The sequence below is a fragment of the Microplitis demolitor genome, chromosome 1 (genome assembly GCF_026212275.2).
Source record: "Microplitis demolitor isolate Queensland-Clemson2020A chromosome 1, iyMicDemo2.1a, whole genome shotgun sequence".
Taxonomy (NCBI): domain Eukaryota; kingdom Metazoa; phylum Arthropoda; class Insecta; order Hymenoptera; family Braconidae; genus Microplitis; species Microplitis demolitor.
In genome coordinates this window covers 19,175,633-19,199,987 of record NC_068545.1, presented here as the reverse complement: position 1 = coordinate 19,199,987, position 24,355 = coordinate 19,175,633, and the positions used below count along the sequence as shown (strand labels likewise).

The 24,355-nt window shown below is 27.5% G+C and overlaps 5 protein-coding genes across 5 annotated transcripts; 1 reads left to right on the top strand and 4 right to left on the bottom strand.

Annotated features, from left to right (window-relative positions):
• Positions 1–247: 247 nt before the first annotated feature.
• On the bottom strand, positions 248–8,521 carry LOC103577478 (alpha-N-acetylglucosaminidase). The gene is made up of 14 exons (XM_008558128.2): positions 6,596–8,521; positions 6,326–6,486; positions 5,446–5,624; positions 5,113–5,331; positions 4,472–4,699; positions 4,326–4,389; positions 4,116–4,261; positions 3,972–4,056; positions 3,479–3,628; positions 3,255–3,397; positions 2,103–2,262; positions 1,828–2,018; positions 645–1,030; positions 248–582 (listed from the first exon to the last, which is right to left on the bottom strand). Exons 1-14 carry the CDS (start codon positions 6,675–6,677, stop codon positions 452–454), a joined length of 2,325 nt encoding a protein of 774 aa, XP_008556350.1. The 5' UTR covers positions 6,678–8,521; the 3' UTR covers positions 248–451.
• An 85-nt stretch (positions 8,522–8,606) lies between these two features.
• LOC103577484 (endoribonuclease CG2145) lies at positions 8,607–12,069 on the bottom strand. The gene is made up of 5 exons (XM_008558141.3): positions 11,813–12,069; positions 10,262–10,657; positions 9,584–10,172; positions 9,064–9,496; positions 8,607–8,954 (listed from the first exon to the last, which is right to left on the bottom strand). The coding sequence occupies exons 1-5, from the start codon at positions 11,865–11,867 to the stop codon at positions 8,721–8,723; spliced, it is 1,707 nt and encodes a 568-aa protein (XP_008556363.1). The 5' UTR covers positions 11,868–12,069; the 3' UTR covers positions 8,607–8,720.
• Positions 12,070–13,854: 1,785 nt separating this feature from the next.
• LOC103577494 (uncharacterized) lies at positions 13,855–16,561 on the top strand. The gene is made up of 4 exons (XM_008558150.1): positions 13,855–14,068; positions 14,914–15,238; positions 15,322–15,478; positions 16,238–16,561. The coding sequence occupies exons 1-4, from the start codon at positions 13,919–13,921 to the stop codon at positions 16,533–16,535; spliced, it is 930 nt and encodes a 309-aa protein (XP_008556372.1). The 5' UTR covers positions 13,855–13,918; the 3' UTR covers positions 16,536–16,561.
• Positions 16,562–16,830: 269 nt separating this feature from the next.
• On the bottom strand, positions 16,831–19,878 carry LOC103578962 (mitochondrial amidoxime reducing component 2). Its single transcript, XM_008560231.2, has 7 exons — positions 19,794–19,878; positions 19,452–19,694; positions 18,754–19,109; positions 18,225–18,464; positions 17,678–17,801; positions 17,137–17,342; positions 16,831–17,056 (listed from the first exon to the last, which is right to left on the bottom strand). The coding sequence occupies exons 2-7, from the start codon at positions 19,464–19,466 to the stop codon at positions 16,831–16,833; spliced, it is 1,167 nt and encodes a 388-aa protein (XP_008558453.1). The 5' UTR covers positions 19,467–19,694; positions 19,794–19,878.
• A 229-nt stretch (positions 19,879–20,107) lies between these two features.
• On the bottom strand, positions 20,108–23,411 carry LOC103578972 (uncharacterized). Its single transcript, XM_014445017.1, has 6 exons — positions 22,729–23,411; positions 22,475–22,635; positions 22,266–22,400; positions 21,144–21,351; positions 20,913–21,057; positions 20,108–20,319 (listed from the first exon to the last, which is right to left on the bottom strand). Exons 1-6 carry the CDS (start codon positions 22,814–22,816, stop codon positions 20,136–20,138), a joined length of 921 nt encoding a protein of 306 aa, XP_014300503.1. The 5' UTR covers positions 22,817–23,411; the 3' UTR covers positions 20,108–20,135.
• Positions 23,412–24,355: the final 944 nt, after the last annotated feature.

The window sequence follows — 24,355 nt, the reverse complement described above, 5'->3', positions numbered from 1 at the left end:
CATATCCTAGAGATGTCTTAGAGAAATTTTTTTCCTTTTTTTTTATGTGTAAGTTATTATAGAAGACTTCTTTGAAAATCCTAGTTGATTACGCTCCGAAATTCCAACAAGTCGAAAGAACTCATTTGCTTTTGAGTTTCTTATCTTTAATAAAAATCATTATTTCTTTGAACAGAAAATAAAACAGTTATTTATATAAAATGATTATAAAAATTATTTTATTTTTACAGATACATCGTGTATTTTTGATCGATTAAATGTTTCCTTATCGTGTTCTAAAAGTAATCTCAGAAAATTCAACAGCAGTGATTAATATAAAAAACTCCTTTAGTGATCACTATAAGAAGTTTTCTTATAATAGATTACTGAAAAAAATTTCTGTAAAAACGGCAAAAACTTTAAAAAATGGCTAGTAGTGGGCGTCATAAAAAACTTTAATAATAAAAGCATGTTATTGCTCAATTTTTTTTTTCTTCATCTCTTTTCTTTTACGTTCATGTCTACGAAATTTTTTTTCAATAAAACGAGTTCTATAATTTTGCCATTTATTATTCAACTCAACAGCAATATCTATAGTATCACCTGTAAAATAAAAATAACATTGATTGCTAATTTTAACAAAAAATGAATAAACAATAAATTACCTTGAGGATTAACAGGATAATATTTATTTGACAAAGTAAATGGTTTTTCGACTTGCTCAAAAATTATTTGATTGATTTCAGTTTGGTTTAACTTTTGTTCTGTTTCAATTGATTCATATAAAGCTTTAAGAAATATATCCCACCGTGGTTTAAAATAATCAACAATAACTCCAGACCACTGTTTATTTGCATAATCACGTATCTCGCCATTTGGTCCCCACAATGTTATTTGATTGCGTGCATTATACTCATATAAATTTTCTTCTTGTTTATTTGTTCCCAATAATTTAGCATCCTCTATCCATTTACCCAAACGGAAATTTTCACTCGAATCAAGAATTTTTTCCAAGTCATCAAAAAGTTCAATCAACAATGCAGATTGTCGTCTGTTGAAAAAAAAAAAATTATTTACTTCCTGCTAAGAAAATTGAAGATTTTCAAAAAATTTCGAAAGTTATTGTTTTCAACCCGATTTTCAGAAATCGAATTTTCATCAGATTTTGAATTTTTAAGATTTTGGAAAACTATTTTCGTGATTTTCAGAATGATGCCCGTGTGTGTGTATGTGTGTGTATGGGTGTTGTGTGTGTGTAAACTCTCTAGAACTTGTAACTAATCAACTAATTTGGACAGTTTCGGCGGCAATCAAAAGGGCATGTCAGTCATCATTTTTCTTATAAATTTTATATTAATCAATCAAATTAACTCTGATATATATGAAAAAACTTTTTTTTCGAAATTTCTAAAAAACGACTCGATCATTAGATCCAAAAATCTAATTATCTCTAACACTTAATAAAATCTGTCGATTGCCACATAAAATGTCTTAACAGGATTATTCATTCGAGAGATATCATGGTAAAAAACGGTTTATTTCGAATAATTCTGAAACGACTCTATCAATAAGTTTCTTAAAATAAAATCAGTTTTAGAACTCAACACGCCGATTAACGAAGAACCATTTAAATCGGTTGATTTGTTCAAAAGATATCATTGAAGAAAGAAAAGAGTTCAAAGTGTTAACAATAATGTATTTTGACTCCTCGAACTCGAAAACAGCGAGGTTTTGGGGCTGATGGCCCGCAGGGTCAACTATTTTTTAAATTTTTCTCACTGTTTTGCCTTAAAATGTAATGGTTAATAATTTAAATTTGAACTAAAATAAAGTTTAATTTTAAAATACCTCAATAAAGTTGAATTTTTTTTCACATAAGCATTTTTAACACTGAGATAAATCTCATCGGCGATCAGCTGTAAAGCTTGACGTGAAATATCAACCAGATCATGTCTGTATAATTTGTTATCAACTCTAGCAGGTCTAGCCCGAAGGAAAATATTCCAGGCGGTAAGAAGTGACTCTGGATCATACCATGACTAAAACATCTTTCGATTAAATGAAAAAGAAAAAAAAATGTTTGTCTCTTTAAATGCCTCGACTGCATAAACTAAATAAATTACCCATGGTTTAATATTCTCTTTTGGTCGCATTGTGATCACATAGTGTCCACGGATCCTCTCGAGACCAATAAAATTGTAAATTGTTTTGCCCAGAATATTCCATGTTTCTGCTGCATATTCATTCCATCCGCCATACCTCCGTATAGAATAATTTTCAAACCTTAAACAAATATTTACATTCATACATTTCATATACGTCAGTATAAATATACAAATGTAGAAACATGTATCCCCTATTATTTATTTATCTTTCTACTATGTAAGTTTGATAATGAATGAAAATATTTAATATTGTCAAGAAAAAAAAAAAATTTACCATCGTATGTTTGTGATAAAATTTTTTTTGAAATTGAAACTTTTATTTTTCACTCTTTTTACTCGAAATTTTTACTGCTGTAAATTGATAAATAATAATTTTTATTTGTTTTAAAAGCAGAAATAAATAAATAAATTTTCAAAAAAAAGTTAGTAAATTTTATCATGCAGCAGAGTTTTATTATCAAAAAACTATTATTTCGGGGTATTATGGATAGTAAGTTGATGAATTAATCAAGACATTAATTTTCCCACCATCATTTTGTCACTTTGTTCTTGTGACTTTTTTAAGTTTTCAAATTGTGTTGATCATTAGTCAAATTAAAATAACAAATTTATGGATATTACCCAAAAACTTTAACCTCTTACAATACAAAATTACTTGCATTAATTCATAAACTAATTAAACAATTAACTGGTTTAGAAAATTATAATATATATAAACAGTATGAATGTTGACAATTAGTAGAAATAAAATTATATATTTATATTCTGAACGTGATCAAGATGGGGAATTATTACGCCGTAAAAAATGGACAATTTGACACCGCGTGGTGTTAAAATGTCGGTGTTAAAAAAAAATTTCTAGTATAGAATAGGCGGTGTTAAAATTTAACACTGAAAATTTAACACCTATACCACCTAAACTTACCCCGGTTTTTTTTACATTGCATTAACATTTTTTAAAAATAATTAATAATTTAATTATTTGGTAAGTGTTAATTCAAATAAATTTCAAATTAAACGATCTATTACGTTGCTATTACTTTAATAGTTATCAAGAAATCACATAATGACTGCAGACCAACGAATAATTAATAGCGATTAATATTTTACCATTTATCAAGATCAGCGGGTTTGCGCCGATAAGCCATTTCGTTCATTAATTCATAAATCACATAATTTTGATTGATTCCCTCGGGCGTTAAGCCTGTCCCAATCATCGTACTATCGTTCATTTTTCTTGCTTCAATAACGCGCTAAAATAAGTTATTAATTTCAAAATTTAATTATAAGTATTTAGTTAGAGATTTATAGTTTAAGTTATTTTAAAATATTACTTGGTTTATTATTTCGGCTGATCCGAACATTCCAAGTGTACCGCCAAAATTATGAAGCATACACCAAATGAATGGCTGGCCATAGTAAGATTTAAATCTATTGTACTGTGGAAATTGTTCTGATTGAAGATCGAGTACAATCATTTTTCCCTAAGTATTAAAAAATATATATTAGCTTTAGTTTTTGAATAATTATTGGGAGTGTGCAAATAATTCGAAACTCCGAATTTTTCAAAAAAATTTTTTTTAACGACTTAAAATTGTAATAGTTTTTGAAATAATTCAAATTTTTGTCACAGGTAAACAGAGTTTAGACACGAATCTACGAAAAAATTTTTTTTGTTTACTTTAAAAACTAAAATTTGAATATCAAAGCTGAACAAAATTTTATCAATTCGAACCGAGCAATTTGAAAAATTACGAGTAATTAAAAAAAAAATTCAAATTGAACCCGATTCGCACACCCCCAATAATTATTTTTTATAAGACTGACCAATGGAACTGATGTAATAAAAGCTTCTACTCGTGCTTCTGTCCAAAAATCTGATTCATGAACAAATAACCATCCTTGCATCATCCTTTAATTACAAACAATTATACTAAAAATAATGAATTTATTTAATTATTTTTTAATTACCATATGGCTTGTGGATCAACTTCCGTCATGCCAGAATAAATAGCTTGTCCAATATTTTTTAATGACTCAATATCACTGTCCAAGGGTTCATTCTCATTAAAAGTATCACAATTATAAATGTGATCTGTACCAAATTCATTAGTATACTAAATAAATAAATTAGTATATTATTTACCGTCACAAATTTAAAAAAAAATCTGCTTTTATTACCTCGTGCAAAAATTTTTTACCAATAACTTTAAAAAGCGGATCTGTTGGCGACAATAAAAATGGACTGAAACAATATTTCATGTCTATTTAAGACTTATTACTCTTATTAAAATATATAAGAATTTTATAGATAAACATGAAATTACCAGCAATAAGTATCATCAAAATCATTCCAAACACCTATTTTAGACACATTCGCAGCAGGATAAATACGAGAAAAAGAACGTGGAACGTGGCCTGCAAATGCAGGAAGAACTGGAATTATTCCAAGTTCTCGCATTCTATTAAGTATTTTATGTTGAAGTACAATAGTATGATTGTGCCACGAAAAAGACAATGGGCCACCCCATCCTCTGATATTACCCATCCGTGACCTAATTAATGAATATAATGAGTAAAATAATAGTTAAGTTTTGCATTAAATCTCATTATCAGTTTAAAAATAAAATTTATAACTTATTAGTTATATATAGTTGAATTCCATTAAGTCGGGTCATTAATTCAAAACTTCTCCTTGATCTTGACCCCCACTACCACCTGGTGCTATAATTTGTATGTCTGTGTATATTTATCATATATATGTAATACTCCTATACGAGTATTGCATATATGATTTATGTCTGCATCATTCATGTGATACAAGAGCGCATGCGTGTAATTTACTCTTCAAAGGAGGTGGCATTCGATAAGTCGGAATTTCCAAGAAATTTCCACTCCTTCGTTGACTCTGTCCGAGTTAATGGAATTCGACTGTAAAAAATAAAAAAAATAAGATAGATATCGTTACCAAGGTAAAAAAGCTGGTCCTCCAAAATGTTGATCGATCTCTTCATTAGTGAGATTCATTTGTAGATATACTCTCTTCCAAATTGCTTCTTGACCATGGAAAGCCAAAGCAAGATTGATACCATTCAAAGCCATCCAGTCAATATTTTTCTCCCATTGACCCCAATCCCACCAGGTTGAACTGTATCCAGCTGTGCAAACATTTTGGTAATAACGAAACCTACGGAATTATTTTATAAGTTTATTTCAAATTTTACCCTAAGCAATTGAATTCAAATATTTTTATGTATCTCCATATTTTCTCCACTTTCTTGAAGAATAATTAAATTATTACCTATCATTTGAAATTATTTTTTCATTTACATCAGGTAACACAATTGGCAATTTGGTTTGTTGTCCTTCCCAAGCGATATGGCAATTGCAATAATTTTTCAAATAATAGTAAAAACCCCATGCTACTGCAACACCTGATGATCCGACTATTTTTATAGACTCAGGGGATATGGATTTTATCTAAATATTTTAGTAAATCAGAAAAAGATAAAGTATAATCGAAGATATATATGTTACATTTTCGAAACATATTTATACACTTCCTTGCATATATTATATATATATAGATACACATTAGGGTGATTGTCAAAAATTAGATTTTCTCAGACGTCCCATAAAAAACTTCTTTTCAGTGAAAAAGAATAGGGAATTTGTTTTTTTCAAAGTTCATTTTTCAATACGGTTGCGGTTTTTTTAAAAATATCTCATTAAATATGCAGATTAAAGGAAAAAGTCATAAGAATAATTTTGTAGGAAATTAAATTTTTGACAAAAAAGGTCATATTCATATTTTTTATAAAATGTGTATTTACGAAGATATTTTAAAAAAACTTTTTTAAATCTTATCAATCGAGCATTTTGAGGATTACAAATTTTGAAAATATAATTTTTCAGTTTATAGAAACTATAACAGGCATTAATGGTTGATATGTTACGAATTACAATGTTGTCCGTATTTAAGAAAAAACGTTATTTTAACATTCGTAAGACTTCAAATGCTCAATTGATAAGATCTATCCCTATAATAGTGTGGGTACAGCTCCTATACCATTATGGGAACTATTCCCATAATGCATAGGAACACTTCCCATAATTTTCTTTCCATGCAGGAGTTTTGCTAACAAGAGCATGGATTAATTATTTAAAACAATCTACATTACCTCGAATGTATCTTTTCCTATAGGGCCCAAATTTGGATCAACATAAACACTAAAATGTGTTGAGTTTTCTCCAATAATTCTTTCAATCAATTTTCTAGCGGCTTCGGCTTGTAAATCTGGTGAACTTTGTGGTTTTAAATGACCAAGAGTTCTTTGAAAAGCTGAAAGCATATATTTTTTATAATAAGTAATAACAAATCTCCTTTTTTTATTTTTCGACAATTATTATTTTATTATACATTATTGTTATTATATAAGTGATTCACTTACGATCGGGGTTATTATAATGTCCAGTAGTTTTTGAATATAAAATTGAAATAATGATGAAATATAATGCAACATTGACCGTCATAATTGTTAAATTGAATCTACATTTATATCACTATCACCGTTGTACTACTATATATTTATATATATGTATATATGTATCTGTTCTTAAATTGGACCTCTAAACGTTTATGTCCGCATTTAATCCTCTACTATTCTTCGCTCGTATGAAAATATTTTATCGGGTATATTATTCCATTCCCCTTTTAAAAGTTTATTTCAACTCGTCCCACTGCTCAATCACAACAAACGTTATATTATTTGAACTACGAACCACTTTTACAAACAGATCATAAACTTTGACATTGAGAGATTATTTTTATTTACACTTTCGAATTTAAAATAAACAACTTTTAAAATATCATAAAACTTAATGACTAAATATTCATTGTAAGATTACGAAAAGTAATTTATCATAGAAGATAATTTTTGATTAAATAAAAAAATTTTTCAAATCGAATATTTACTTGTAGTTATTTACAATTATTCATATCCAGTAGTTACACTTTTCTTTATTTTAATTATCGATTATAACTCGTCTTATTTTTTATTATCAAGACGAATCTAAAAAATTATTTTGTAAATTAATCTTTTATACACAGCTCATGTTCCCTATTTCAATGATATCGCACTTAATATTAAACAACAATTGCGTTTTTATCCTCGTATATCAGTATCATTTCCTCGACAAAAAAAATGTTTCTAAGAAAAAGTCTTTTGATAATTATATTTTTAAAAAATAATAATAATATGCAGTAAAAAAAATACATACCAAAAAGGAATCATAAAACTTCACAATATTTTTTAAATTGTTATAAAAAAATATATGTTCCTTATTAAAAGAAACGATTTAAAACGATTAGAACAAAAAAAATTTTAATGCTTCTGAATATTTTTGAATCGCTCTTCGTATGGACATTTCACATTGCAAATTATTTTGAATCGTTTCTCTTAATTAGGGATTTTTTGCACGACTCATAATTTACATATTATTTAATGAATTTGATAATTATTTTTACATATACACTGTAAAAAGTCCAGAGTGAATTTTGAGTGATTACGAATTTTATTTAAATCTGAATTCACTCGGAGTTTCTAATAACTCGATGAAAAAAAATTTTATACAATTGTATAAAATTGGATAGAAAAAATGGCCCGATAATAAATATAATTATATCTATTTGTATACAAATATATACATTTGTATATAATTTTATTATTTTTTGCATTTTTATATAGAACTATATACGATTGTATATAACTATACAAAAAATTTATGTAATTATCCATCGCCTCAATCCAATTGTATATAATTCATATATAACTATACTCTTATATAAAATCTTTTTTCGTCGGGAAGACCATTCCTAATGGGAAGTAAATAGTGAGTTTATTTTTCCAGCGAATTTCGGAGTGATATGAATTTTATTTCACTTCGATTCGGAGTTTCAACATTGAAATAAACTCCTTTCGGAGTGAATTTCACTCCGAGGAGATTAAATAAAAAAAAACCCGCTCCGCATCAACTCCGGATTTAATCTGCTTTCACTCAGAAAATTTTTTACCCAGTAGACATTTTTGTTCAGTCAACTAATAAAATAATTATAATTTTTATACGGTGACAATATTTTCTACAATGAAAAAAAATTTCTATGGCCAATTAACTGTAAATTTTTTTTTTTTAAATAGGAAAATTAATAATAAAAAATGCAATTTTTTACTTGAAGTGATTATTTTTTAAATGGAAAATTAATATTATTTATTTGTAAATTTTATAAGAATTTATTAATGTTTTTTAATGAAAATATATATTATTTGAAAGCTGTATTTCATATATTTAATAAAAATGTATGCTTCTCCATGATCGTCAATATTATTTTAACGCTATTAAAACTGCAAATGATTAATATAACCTATGCCACTACAGTTTTAAATGGATACAGAGGATCAAATATGAATAAAATAAATGTAATAATTTATTTATTAAAAGAATTGGCTTACGAACTTAAAATCAATGTTAATAATAATATATCAACATTAACAATAACAATTGATACTTATAATAAATTTACAGATCAGGATACGCAGATCCAATTAAATCATTGCCGCGATACTTAAACTTGTGAGTGATAATATTTAATTTGGAACCACCTAGTGACACAGGACAGGAGCTTTCAGGTCTCGTGAAGAAACAAACAGTATAAAGAGCCATTTCCAATTCCGGTGATGTTCCAACAAACATTGTCGTCACCGGTTTATCAATTTCATTAAACTTAGCATGTAACTTTAAAATCACAGCTTTCTGTAAATAAAAAAGAAATCGTAAATTAAATATTGCCCAAGTATATTTTTACTTTATTGGTTATGAAATTATTTCGAAACATTATTAAAGGAAATGAATCTGTACTTACGTCACCAAGATCTAATTTCTTCATGTATCCAAGATAATTAACTCTGTTTTTACCTTCCTCAGCATTGAAATAAATCCAATTATGTAGACCACTAACTTCCGTCCCCGACTTGAGTTCCGTTAGAAAAACATGTTCAAATCCAGATGATCCAATTTTACCTTCTCCCCTTGAGTATAAGTTGAACCACAGCCTTCTCAAGGTATCTTTATATTCATAATAATCTTTTTTAATAAATCCTTTGTCAGCTAAAAATTTCATTGCCGCTGACATAACATTGGTACTGAGGAATGTGTCAACAAGAAGACTCTCTTCAGTACGTTGAAGAGGACTTATGTGTTCATTAACTTTTGTGTCTAACTGATAATTATCATAAATAGTAAGGACTTTTGAAATTGTTGGAATTTGTAATGCTGCTGGATTTACAGTCAACAATCTGATCAAATAATAATAATAAAAAAAATTATATTAAGTTGGTAATAATTAATGTATAATAGTAAAAATAAATATGACAAGTGCTTACGGCTGTGGGGCTTCGTCTTTTGGACTACTTGGACTAGTTTGTTTTTGTAAATTAATTGTAATATGTCTAAAGGCATTATTGTTATCTTTAATGAATAACGCTTCTGATAATTTTTCCAAATCTTCATCAGTTACAACATTTCCTTTGCTGTAAGTCGGATTACTTGAATAAACTACTTTAGAACCACCAGCAATTGCAGCTGCTCCAGCGCCAACAACTGCTGCTCCAACAGCTGGACGTGTTAAAGAAGATTGATCTGTTCCTGAATTAGGTCTAGATGCTGGTGCTGGTGAACTAGGTCTAGATGCTGGTGTTGGTGAATCAGGTCTTGATACTGGAGTTGGTGAACCAGGTCTAGATGCTGGTGCTGGTGAACCAGATCTACTAGAACCACCAGCAACTTCAGCCCATGATGGTCCTGGTAATGATCCTCCAGATGGTAAACCAGAAAGTTTTTGTCCAGTTTGTGGAGATCCTGGATTATTTACTACTGGTCGTGGTGTCGTTGATGTTACTAAAGGTCTCGCTGTAGATGAAGTGGGTTTATTTTGAACAGGAGTTGGATTAGAATTTGGTCGTGGTGCCCCAGCTGATTAGTAAAAAAAATATATATATAAATAAGTACTATCTAGAAGATATTGTATTCACAAATAATTATTGGTCTATGATAAAAAGCACCTGCTGGAATTGATGGAAGTGAAGATGCAGGATTAGCAGCTGGAGATCCTGGTTTCGGAGGTTGTCGTGCTGGTTCTCCAGCGCCCGTTAAATCAATCGCTAAGTTTCTGTAATCTTGATTATTAAGTTTAGGTCTGGAATTCGGTACATCTAAACCAACTTCCGTTCCGGGATTTGGATAACGCGGTCTTGGCGTGGTCGAAACTCGAATAGTTCCTGCATTATTGGCGCCTACAGCGAGGCTCGGATTACCGGCATTAGCTATCGCTTGGCCTACGCCAGAATTCGGATTTACTGCGATTATAGGTGGAGATACAGTTGTTGTAGTTGTCGTTGTTGTTGTTGTTGTTGTTGTATCTTTCTTCCAAAACTTCCATCCGTCTGCTTCTACATCATCTTTTAAGAGGAAAGTTTTCAAATATTATCTTATCATTTTCGAAGAATTTCTTCGTTGTTTAGATTTATAATCTCATGTTAATAGAACATGATGAGTAATAGTGTCGATAATTGATAAAAATTGACATTTTTAGGGGCTATCAAATGAACCTTATGACCTTTTAAATTATCTAAAGTTTTTTTTTATTCTCAAGGACTCGGTGACCCAGTTGCAAGCATTAATGAACAGTAGATTTATGCAAATTTAAAATTAAAAAAAAAAAAAGAAAATATTTATGACTTAATTAAAAATACATTCTGGGAATTTTCTCTAATGACCATGAATTATAATTTCAATGACGATGTTCTCTGAGCTCTTAAGTTTATAAAATCTCGAGAATCACTTAGACAATTAATTGTTTTAAAATTATAAAAATTTAATTAATTCCGATTTTTAATTTATCAAATCAATGACAAAGAAAAAACTAAAAACTCGCACATGCAGAAAATTAAAAAAAACTACAAGTGTAACTTTTTAAAAATATTTTTTCTTATAATTTATCGTTTTGAAATAAATCAAAAATTATTAAACGTGTAACTTTTTATCATATATTTTATATTTTTTTAATGGATAATAATAAATATTAAAATTATATTTTACTTATTGAAAGTGTACTAAATTAAATTGAATATCGATACTCAATAAATAAAAATAAATTTAGTTTTTTTAAATAAAAAAAACTGAATTTGAAAAAACAGAGATTTAATAAGTATTTTTTTTTTTGTTTTTCTTATAGAAGTGAAAGTATATTTGTACGTTTATATATATGTATATATATGAGAAACTGAACAATAAGTTACTGAATTTATTTAAATTAAAAATTGAATAACAAAAAAAAATATGAGTGTGAATGTGGCAGTCATCAGACGAATTTAAAATTAATACTAAATAAATTGAATAATTAATAAAATATAATTTTTGAAAAATGCGCATTTAAAAAATTTTGAAATTAATAAGTGCATTTTTTATAAAAATTATTTTTTAAATTATTTCCTCTATTTAATTATAATTTTAGATGTGTCTGATGTCTGCTACGTTCACACGTAAAAAAATTTAAAAATTTAAAAACAAGTGTATTATTAATTATAAAAAAAAAACTTGAGAAAAATACTTACGTGCAATGAAAGTTAAAAAGGTAAATAAAATAATAAAGGAAATTTTAGACACCATATTTAATAACTATATTTTTCGATCTGAATTCTTCGACAATTAAAACGAGAATGTTTTCAACTCACTGACTGCGGATTACTAAAACTTACTCCGAGTACAGACTGCTAGAGACTAGTTAAATCTTTTGTCTTCGTCTGATCTCTGATTCTGAGACGATGACTCATGTGACATTGGTCTCAAGCGACCTGATCACTATTAAATGATTTTACGTTCCATCCATTACCTGACTCTGTTAGGATTCTTTTTTTTTTTTATGAATTTCAAAATTACCGCTAACTTGAGCGTATTTTTAAAAAACAATTGTGATTATTTTACTATTCAAAAATAGCGAAATATTTGATGACAATGTTTTGGTAGATGACATACTTTTTCTATATTTGTTAAATAAAAAAAAAATTTATATTTAATTAGTATATGATTATTTAATTAATATATTTTATATTAAACTTTTTTTTCTTTATAGAAAACAGTGTGAATGATTTGCAAGTAAGAAACCGAGCGTTGATACGGAAGAATTCATATTCGATAATGTATTGATTTGAAATTTGGCGCCAAGATGGCACTACTGCGTATCACTGTAGTCAACGTTCAAATTTTGGCTAAAGTGGGGATAGATGAATTGCAAAATCGATTGGTTAGTACCAACTGGCGGTCCAATAGCGGCAGTCAGTATCATCGACAACTTCAGTAGTAGTCCAGATCCTTCTTTGTTCTTTACATTTGAATTGAAACACAGTATTGTAGTGGCGTCATGTAAAATTGTGCAGTGATTGTAAAATTTATCTTTTATTAATATTAATTGTGCAAAGTATTTGTGGTGTAGTTAAGTGTTGGGTGCTCAGTGCTAGTGAAAAGTTTTGCTGATTGCTGATGCTGATAACTTCCAAGTTCCTGATCAAAATCATCTGGCATCGTCTGGTGGGAAATAGCAGTCAAGTGACGTTTTTTAGCTGCAATACACTTGGAGCAATTTAATTAAAATCTTCAGGTGTATAGGACACCCTTCTGCATATTATTTCCCCACCAAGGTTTGTTAAACACTAGCGTGTTTTTTTTTTAATTTTTTAAATATGTTTCTATAATATTCTGTCGTCATTTTATTTTGTCGTATGATTTTTAGTTTTCTCTAATTTTTAATAATTTATTTGTCAAATATTTAAATTTACTCCGTTAATGATGAGAATAATTAATAAATTATTAATGAAAATGAAGATTTTCAAGCATACTTTGTAGACTAATTAATATAATTATTGATACATATAAATTTTTATAAAATTAGTAAATTTTATTTTTGAAATTTCGCGCCAAGTTGGCGCTACTGCGCGTCGTTGTTTCAACGGTCAAACGTTTGCTAAGTGGGGGGAGAGAGAATCGCAAAATCGATTGGTTAGTACCAACTGGCGGTCCAATAGCGGCAGTCAGTATCATCGACAACTTCAGTAGTAGTCCAGATCCTTCTTTGTTCTTTACATTTGAATTGAAACACAGTATTGCAGTGGTGTCGTGTAAAATTGTGCAGTGATTATAAAATTTATCTTTTATTAATATTAATTGTGCAAAGTATTTGTAGTGCAATTGAGTGTTCAGTGTTAGTGAAAGGTGTTAAGTGTTCAGTGCTAGTGTAAAGTGTTGCTGATTGCTGATGCTGATAACTTCCAAGTTCCTGATCAAAATCATCTGGCATCGTCTGGTGGGAAATAGCAGTTAAGTGACGTTTTTTAGCTGCAATACACTTGGAGCAATTTAAATTAAATCTCCAAGTGTATTAGGATACCCTTCTGCATATTATTTCCCCGCCAAGGTTTGTTCAAACACTCAAGTGTTTCTTTTTAATTTTTTAAATATTTTTCTATAATATTCTACCGCCATTTTGTTTTGACCTACGATTTTGAGTTTTTTACAATTTCTGATAAATAATAATAATTTAAAATTTTCCCGCGTATTTTAAACAGTGGCGCTTTTTACAATACATACAATATGGCGCGTTTGTAAACAAACCATACACGTTTTCCTATTATTTTTATTTGCAAACAATTAATTTACATATAAATATGAATCAATGGGGAGAAATAATGATAAATAATAAAGAATTTTTGATTACAAGCTTTAATATTAACAATCAATGGAAAATTATGCTAACAGATTTACGACAATTATTTATTGAATTATTGACAGTTGACAAAATAATTGATAAATGTCAAGTAAGTTATTATTTAAATTAATATAAGTAAATCACTTTATATTCAGTGACAAAACATTATTTACTTTCTCGTAATAATATTTTTTACAATTTAAATAAATAATAATTTTATGAGCGGGAATGCAGCTGATATCAGACAAATTTAAAATTATTAATAAATAGAGTAATTAATTAATAAAATAAAATTTTTAAAAAATGCGCATTTAAAAAATTTTTAAAATAATAAGTGCATTTCTTACGAATATTATTTTTTTAATTATTTACTCTATTTATTTAGTATTTTAAATTTCTCTGCTATCAGCTGCATTCCCGCTCATAATAATTTTATATATTTTTACAAAAACTTCAAAAGTAATTTTTTTCGCGCTTCTTGATTACTAAAAAATTTAATGCCCTTTTCAATGAGTACCTACATAGTATATTTTTTTTAATAATCCAAAAGACATACATTTGTTTTATTTTTCATAAGTGAATAAATATGAATATCTTAATTATTATTAATAACTATTCCACGTTGGTATTCATCTGATCTAGTAGTAAAATTTTTCTTTCAATAATTAAATTACAAAAAAAAAAAAAAACATTTAAAATATGCACATGTAGAAAATTTAAAAAACTATAGGTGCAATTTTTTAAAATATTTTTTTTTATTGTTTATTGTTTTTAAAAAAATCCAAAAATTATTAGACGTCAGCTAACTTCAGTATCATGAAATTCATTTGATAGAGCTTTTCATTTTCTTTCAATTCCATACGTTTTAAAATAATTTGAGCCGTTACATTTTCTGTCAATTTTAAAGTGATGACAATTATTTTCTTTTTAATAATAACTTACATTAAATTAAAGGAATTGAATCCATTGCTAAGCATAGAAGATCTAGATATCAATTCAATAATAAACGATTTATTAAAAAATATACCAAAGTATATAGTAAATGAGTCATCCACGAGTTCGATAGAACTCAAAAAAATAATCGAAGGAGGTATTTTTAAGTATACTATCAATTTAAATGAGTGCAATGACAGCACTGAATTTTTCGAAGTAATAACTGTGCCTTTGTGTTCAGCATTTGCTGAATATAAACGGCAAAATCGTTTATTAATTCATGAAATAATTAATAAAGACGAAGTAATAATGGACTATGAATTGAATTCGGATCATGTGGTTCGTGGTAAGACTATATATTTATTTTGAATTAGGTTTGTTCTAATTATTTATTGAAATTTCCAATATTTAAGTGGGATTTTTTTGTAGGCAGTATTGCAACGAAGCCATTTAGTTGTGATACATTTTTCGGCGATTCGACTATTAAAGTCAATAAAAATTCAGTTTTAAAAATTTTTCGTAATATATTCGAGGAAAATGAGGAATTATTTACTGAAAGTTATATTGGGAATACTAAAAATATTGTGTAAGTTTTTAACGAGAAAATTACTTTCGGGGTTTTCAGTAATTTTTTTTGCTTCTTTCTTTTTCTCTTCAATCAGTTGATAATCAACAGAGTGAATGAGCCAATAAATAAACGCTTAACCAGTGAATGAACTGTCGTATTTTTCAATAATTTAATGTTAAAGGATATAACAAAATTAGAATCCAAGCTTCGAAAGCTGTCAATCAAACAGCAACAAAATACAGTCAGACCTTGAAGAGTCTTATAACGAGGTCCGACTGTAAGTTAAAATCAGATAAAGTTTATTTACTGGTCGTATCAATTCACATCAAATTTTCTTTTATTCTTCTAAAGCTCGAATAAATCAATGCAGTTTGAAAATTAAACAAAAATTTATGATCATATTTAATCAAAGACAGAAAACAGACTTATCTGATATTTTATGATCATACATGATAAGATTACACATGAAAATTTATTTTTCGTCAAACTTGATCATATATTAACTTATATCTCATCATATCTATATACATGGAATTATAGAGTGATATTTTTTGTCGGGCATATTTGTTGAATTAATTGATGGTAAACTATTCCCGAAAATCGAATTAACACTTTTTCTTTTCCTCGTTTTCGTGAAGAAATTTTTCATTTTTGCTTCATACATCGACTTAACTTTGGCTATTTGTTATCAAAAAAAAAATTTGATTTTTTGGTCGATACATATATTATTAACTCAATAAAGTATTATATTTTTATTATTAATTTTCTAATTTTTAGAGAAAAAGAGACAAACAAATTGTCCGAGAATGATAGGATTGATCAGTCTGAACAAATTAAAATTACAACCGATAAAATTATATGTAAGGATGAGGGAAAAACTATTTCTGCTAAATTAACTGATGAAGTAATTGATGCTAGCACAAGTAAAAATAGTTTGAGTACCAAGTTATCGGTTCTTGAAAGAAAAAAAGTCAATAAGACGGCTGGTAAGAAAAAAAATGAATTATCTAGAGATAATTCTATAGCAAGTAGGAATAAACGTCAAAAAAAGAATCTAAGTGATTTTATATCTTGAGGGAATAAATATTTTTAAATATTTGAAAGACCTGATTTATTTTTTTACTCATCCAAAATTGCTGGATCCATAATTTTAGTCACTTTTGAGGGATTGTAATTAAAAAATTACTGATTCAATTTGTCGTGAAATTTTATCAGACCTAAGTCTTCAAATTGCTGTTAATCACAGGCTCGTTAGTTAATTAATTCACAGAATATCGTACAACAAAAGTTATTTCAATCATTAAATTATTTATTTTTTTTTGTTTTTGGTGGAAAGTAAAGTAGAAGATGAATAGTTATTAACTTTTTTATTATAGTTTTGTTGTGCGTACAGATTTCGGTACATGTAAAAAAACATCATCTCCAACTTTAACATCTCCCATTGCATAAAGACCGCAATAAATTCCTAAAACCGGAGCTTTTCCATCAACTGAAACTCGCTGAGGATCCGTTTGTTCACGGAATGTTCTTAATGTTTTCAAAGGTTCTTGTTTATCAGCCTCTCCAGTTTCAGGGTTTACACGAGTCATTGTGCATCTATATTTGAAAAGAACAAAAATTTTTTTTTCATCTTACTTGATTCTATAAAATTACATATTGGGTTATATATATATTACCTAGGACAGGGTTTTACATTCCGCAAAATAACATTTTCGCCTATTTTAATCCACTCCCAGTCATCTTCAGCAAAGGCATCTGTACCAGAAACTACAATATTTGGTCTAAATTGAAGGGCAGAAATTTTATTATCCAATTTTTTATTCAGTTCTTCCAAAGAGGACTCGGTCATAAGCATGTAACTTGCTAAGTCAGCGAACAAACCCTTTAATAATTGAAAATTTATTAACAAAAATATAGAAAATTGTGTAAAATATTGAGGATGTTTTGAAAAAGTTGAATTCGAAAATTTCAGTTTAAAAATCAGTTTAAAATTTTTATTTAACTAAAGAAGTTCTCTAAAAAAATTAAAATTCATAAACTATTGTCCAACTACTTGTTTTCTTTTTTGCTATGATACCATCAAAGATGAATCATAAAAACAAATTTTTTACAAGTTTTAAACTCCAAAAAATTTTTTTAAAAATTTATCTTCAATATTTTCTCAGCATCCATCTACTAGGCTCAAATTCTACTTAAAGGAAGAGAATATTTACTCACAACATCATCATTTGTTAAGGTATCATAGACTTTGGTGAATTTTTCCCATGGACCTTTTAAAATATTTCTTTTATCTGAAATTGCCATGCCTATTCTCAGTCCCGAATCTGTTCCAGTTAAAAATCTATAAATAAAATTTAAAAAGAATTATTCTATTAATTGTTGAAAAATTAATAATTTGTTGGGTATACTTTCAAATTCTCTACTCTCTTCATATAAAGTGAAAAATAATCTTAGAGAGCTTTCGAGCAAAGGTAAAAGACAAATCTTACAGAGATTTTTTTTGCGTATACAACTATTCAGTATTATAAAAATTTTAACAACATTCCTCATTAATTACTCGCACTTTATGCAAATGCCTGCATATCATATATTAATTGCAATTTTTTAAATTTAATTTTTTAAAAATAGTTGTGGCTATAATGCGATTAAAATTTCTGTTGTATTCGTCTTTAACAATTCTCAAAATATTTTAAAATAAATATTTTTAAAAAATCGATTAGTAGAATCAGAATTAGCTCATTTCAATAAAATAATTTTCAAATACTTTGAAATCCATTCAGCAGGTCCATTTCCGCAATCGGTACATTTCAAAAGTTCACCCCACCACATTGAACAATTGACACTGTCAGAATTTTGTGGCAGTTGAAAAATTAATGGCGGCATACCAATTGCTTCAAGTTTTACTTTAAATTTATCAACAGCACTAAGACTTACTAATAACAGTGTAGGATAATTTCTACCGGTTATAAATTTACCATTTTCTTCATTATAAACAAGAAACATTCTGCATTAAATAATAATATAATTAGTGTTTTTATTAAATCAATAACAAAGTATAGAGTAGAAGTACTATTTGTAGCCACTGCTCCATTTTTGGACATTTAATTATTTATTTTAATTAATGGAAAAGTATATTATCTTGATTAGTGGAATAAATATATCTTTGAAGACATTTTAAAAATAAATTATGTCATTTTGTCTTTTACAAATAATTTTATTTTCTTCAAGTGTCCAAAAGTGGCTAAAAACGGAACTTCTACCCTATTACTTTTTCTCGAAGAAATATAATTAACCTGTCTCTTAGCGTAATACATTTATCGTCAATTATAGCAATTCCATACTCAGTGAATTTACATTCAAAAATTTCTTTTCCACGACCTGATTTCAGTGGATAATAAAACAATTCTTTAATTTTACCGGTTTTTATCCATCTGGGATCAGGCAGCTGTTCAATTTCTTTTCTCGTCACCGGACGTTTTTTTTCTGTTCGATTTGTAAAATTATCGATATCATTTTCATCCTTATCATCTTCACGCTTCTTAATATTTTTTTTTATACTATTATTTTTATAATTTTTTTTAAATCGGTCCCAAAATACAATCGCACCCACTGTGAGACTACAACTCAAAATTATACAGAATTTCCATGTCTGGAAATTTTTAAATTGACATTAATTTTTTATTGATAAATGAAAATTTATTTTAAATCATAAAACTACTAATATTTATTAATATGAAATTAAAATGATCCTGAATTTAACATACAATTAAAAAAAAAAAAAAAAACAAAAATATGCACATGTACAAAATTAAAAAAACTACAAGTGCAATTTTTTAAAATATTTTTTGTTTTATAATCTATCATTTTGACGAAATTCCAAAAATTATTAGACGTCAGCTAACTTGAATCAGTATCATAAATTAAAATATTAACTGTAGTGAAATGAAATTTTTCAACAAGTAATTAAAAATTTAATGAATTATTCACTTGCCAATAAATCTTTCATGTTGGTTGTAATTGTTGTAATAGTTAAACATAAAGCAATTTATGAATTGTTAATTAATAATTTTAAAGTATATTTTTAAAATCACCTCATTTTAAATTTTATTTTTGTTAATATTTTAATTAACCACTCAGTTTATAATTCAAAACTTACAAAACTACTTTATGTTGTTATCTTTACTTTATTATAACGGGTAAACTTATAAAGTTAAGTATTTCATTGAAACCTGACCTATACAGAGACAGACAATCACATTAAATCTTCACTGGCTTCATATATAATACATGGCAAAACTACTACTAGTCCGCTGTATTATTTTTCTGTTCTCACCTTATCTGTGCCATCAGATGACACTGACACACAATCAAGTTATCTACCAACAATAATTTTACTTAAATCACTATAATTAAATTTAAACATAATAAAATTATTTGAAAGCATATTTATTTCTATTCCTTAAAAATAAAAATAAAAAAAATGAGTGTTATCATAAAATCGAGGTAGTGCTATCTATAAATAATTTATTATTCAAATGAATTAGCGTGAACTTTAACATTGAATTTTAAATGCTTTTATTTGAAATTCTTAAATATTTTTAGAAAAATACATATTTTTTATTACTATCAGTTTTTTTTTTTTTTTTTTTAAATGTTTTACAATTGTTTTTAAAATTTATTTTTTCATTTTACTACCACTTGGTTCTTGATTTAGGGTTCTCATTATTCCTAAATTAGGAAGATAATAGTCTGGAATTGCGTCACGATTGTTCTTAAGAGCGTCCACTGAATCCACACCTGAGCTCACCCATAGTTTCAAAAAACCGCAGAGATCTGCAAATTTTATATCTGCCGCCAAACTAAAATAAAATATAATTATTTGTTTTAATCTTAAATTTTAATTCATTTTTATCATCTTTATTAATTATTTTACTCTCTAAACATGAATAAGTGAAATAAAAATGAATAAGTTAATATTCACTAATTCTGAGTGCAAACCGAACCACTTATGTTAAAAAGTGGTTTGATTTGCACTTGAAATTAGTGAATTTTCACCAATTTCCCTTATTCATGTTTACAGAGTATTAAATTTATAACTACTGTTCATTTATATATATATATTTTTAATTAAATTTATTCTCTAATTTACTTTCATAAGTAATTTTTTAATAAATGAACTATTTGCTCTCTTAATTATTTTGTCATCTACTGGATAATTTTTTGATTATGAAATAAAATAGTATATTATGTGACAAGGGATGAAACAAGATCATTACAGAAAGAGTAAAATTTGAATTTGAATTTTAACTTGTAGGCAGACCTGTTTTTTTTTTGTTTTCTAATCTTTTCGGCCGATTTTAAAATTATTTAAATATACAATTCAATTTTTTGACGGCATAATTCCAGTCTACTTTAAATTTACAATTATAAAATATATAATAATGATACTTACGAATCGCCAATAAAAATACATCTCGCAGGATTTGTTATTTTGAGTCGTTCAATAAGATAATTTTTTAAATTCTCACACGGTTTTGCAAACTCAATTGGCGTTCTACCCGTGTGATTTATAAGTATGTCGATAAAATAACCTGGACCTAAAACAAAGTGGGTTAATAATAATAATCTTACATCCGCATATTTATTATGAACAACTATAAGTAGTTTCCAATTTATTTTTTACCAATCAATGATTGCGATTCAGATATAGGTAGATTTTTATCACGTGGACCTATTAAAAATAGAACATCTTCACGTTTAAGTATCGATGCAGTTTGTAACAATTTAGCCCAATTCAAATTAAGATCGAAATCAACAATTACAGCTTTTATGTCAGGTTGAGGTTTTAAAATATTTATTATAGCCATCATATTTTCTTCTATGCTATTTGGCTGGAATAAAACCACAAACAAAAAATAATTAGTATATTACAGACCTACGGAAAATCGTAGGCTATTCCAACCTACTTGTGTAGTTGCCTATCCTACTCATAGGTGAAGATTACTAACACACTGATAGAAGTATTTATTTGATATTAATAAATGTATTTATTTGAAACAGCCTTATTTGGCTAAAATAAGCATTTATTTGCCTCAAATACAAATTTATTAATAGTTAATAAATCTCATTTGAGTGAACATCACTGTGATTTTTTACTACAGCGCCACTTTTTGTTTACAATGCCTTTCAGTATACTGTCTAATGTAACAAATTCAAAATATAATCAACTAAATATATTGTTTTACAAATAAAAAAAATGCTGAATATTTTTTAAATTAATTACTGTGCGTATTATTTTCTTTAAAAAAATAAACTTGAATGGAACTATAAATTATTTGTCATAACCCTACTTAATTAGCTTCATGTGTCATTTCCTATTGAAATAAGCCATTTATTAACTATTAATAAATCTTCATTTGGTTCAAATAAATATCATTTAATCAAATTTATTTGGTTAAGCTTTCAAATAAATCATTTATTAACTATTAATAAATCTTATTTGGTTCAAATAAATTCTTCTTTCAGTGCATGCGTGTTGAAATGTCTTATTTTTCTCTAGATCAGCATCTGATAGTTTAAATTTCTGCCCTGTTCAGAGAGAAGAAAGTCGTTCTTGTCTTTTATTAGAAAACTAATGATAAAAATTAGCGCATGCGTCATTCTTTCCCCAAACAGGCAAAATTTTAAACTTCCAGGCGCAATTCACATGTTTGCCGTGTGTCGGCTGGGTAGGCAATAGCACATATGGATTAAAATGTTCTACTTTTCTTCCTAGGTGTGTAATATACTAATTATTTTACATTACCCCAGTAACTATTTCAATATTATTATCTGCTAATACTTGTTTGAATGGTTCAGTTCCAAGTACATAAGCTTTGTCTTGAAATCCTATTTTTTTTAAATACCAAACGATTGCTTGAGATGGTAAAATTATTTGGTCCTGATAATAATTTTAATAACTTATTATTATATTTATTTTTGATGTCAGAATGTCAATCAAAATTTTATACTTACTGCAGTCGCTTCATAACCCATCCTTCGAAATTTTATAAGATAGTCATCTACCGAACGAGCGCTATGATTTGAAACAAATATAACTTTCTTACCATAACTCTCGAGCATTTGTAATGTTTGCAATGCGCCAGTGATTGGGGTATCATTAAGCCACAATACACCTGTAATAAATTTTAAAATAAAATTTTTCTTAATGACTAATAAATTAATCAATTCTTAAAAATTATAACTTCTTTGAAAAAAAAATTAATTACCATCGCAATCAGTCAGAATAGTGTCAAAAGAGTCCAAAAATTTATTAAATTCTTCAGATGACATATCTCTAATATTTTTTGCTTCCATTTTTATTCAAATTTCAATCAAATTTATTATTTATATATTTATATGTTTGTATTTTATACGAGAGATTTTTTCGTCGTTTAATAAATACTTCTCTTGGTACTCAATCACTTAATTACTTTATAATAATTTGCACTATAGCATTAGTTGATGATATTAAGTATTATTGTTGAATTAAAGAAATATTAAATAACTCGTTATGTTTGTTGAGAATCAATCGGTGTCACGTGAAAACCGGTTGAGAGTAAAAATCTGCACTAGGTAACCAGTACTGAACAACTAACACCTTAGTTTGACCGGAAACATGTTAATAAGAGAGCCTAAGCATGATGTTTCCATTGATTGAAGAACCAAATTTAGACATTGAATAACACTTTTTTATTTTTTTCACTCTTTGTTACATACTTTCTTATCGATTTAACCTTTTGTGAACTTTTTTAAATAGTTTGCACTATTATTATCTCGAAGTAAATAATAATATGCGTAAAATAAGTAATAGATGGTTTGGGCAACACCTTTTTACTATAAAATAACTTTGAATTCAATTATCAATGACTGAGAATGACGAATAATAAGTCTAAAATTATCTGTCAAGACTTTTAAATATATATATGTCAGTGAGGACTCATTTAGTTCTTATCGCCTTTTTGCAGATAAACTATCTCGAATTTCCGTTTCTTTTTTTATTATTTATACACGTTATAATATAGTCAATACCGATACCAAAAAAACTCATAGTCTAGAAAAATAGTTATTTATATCTAAACTTATGTCCTTAAAATACTGAGATAGTAATTATCTCAGTTTCTGATTATCGCAAACTGTCTCCTAAGAAAATATATAGAAAATCCATATGAAATTGGTTCTGATTAAAAACTCCGATTGAAACCAATCAATTCCGATTGAAAGTCTATCGGATTTCAATCGGAACTAATCGGATTCAATCGGAATTCCTCGGTTTCAATCAGAATTTTTAATTGGGGGGGGGGGGGGGGGCACTGGTTTATACTAAAAAATTAAAAAATTCTTATTTACGTACTTTTAAATGATATTATTACTATAAAAAAACTTGTCTAATATCCTTGAATGTAAAAATATCCAACGGTAGCTTCATTTTTAGTCAGGATTGCTTTCAGAGAAATTCTATAGAAATCCGATAGAAATTCGAGACTCATTGGTCTGAGCAAAAAACATACAATTTCCTACACTGAAAAAATAAAATACTGTTTTCAAGTATCTGTGTGTTTGAATCCTCCCGAGAAAATTATTTGTTTAATCTTAGTAACAACACTGTGAAAAATTTCCAATAAATTTTACTATGGGTGCATTGTAACACCGGACCATAAGAAAACTGGTATGAAATTTACGTGTCCCATAGTAAACGTATGCGCAGACGACACGATTGGGACCTATGCGCATACGTTTACTATGGGACACTTGTAAATTTTGTACCAGTTTTCTTATGGTCCGGGATTACAATGCACCCATAGTAAAATTTATTGGAAATTTTTCACAGTGAATGTACTCCAACCAAGAATATTT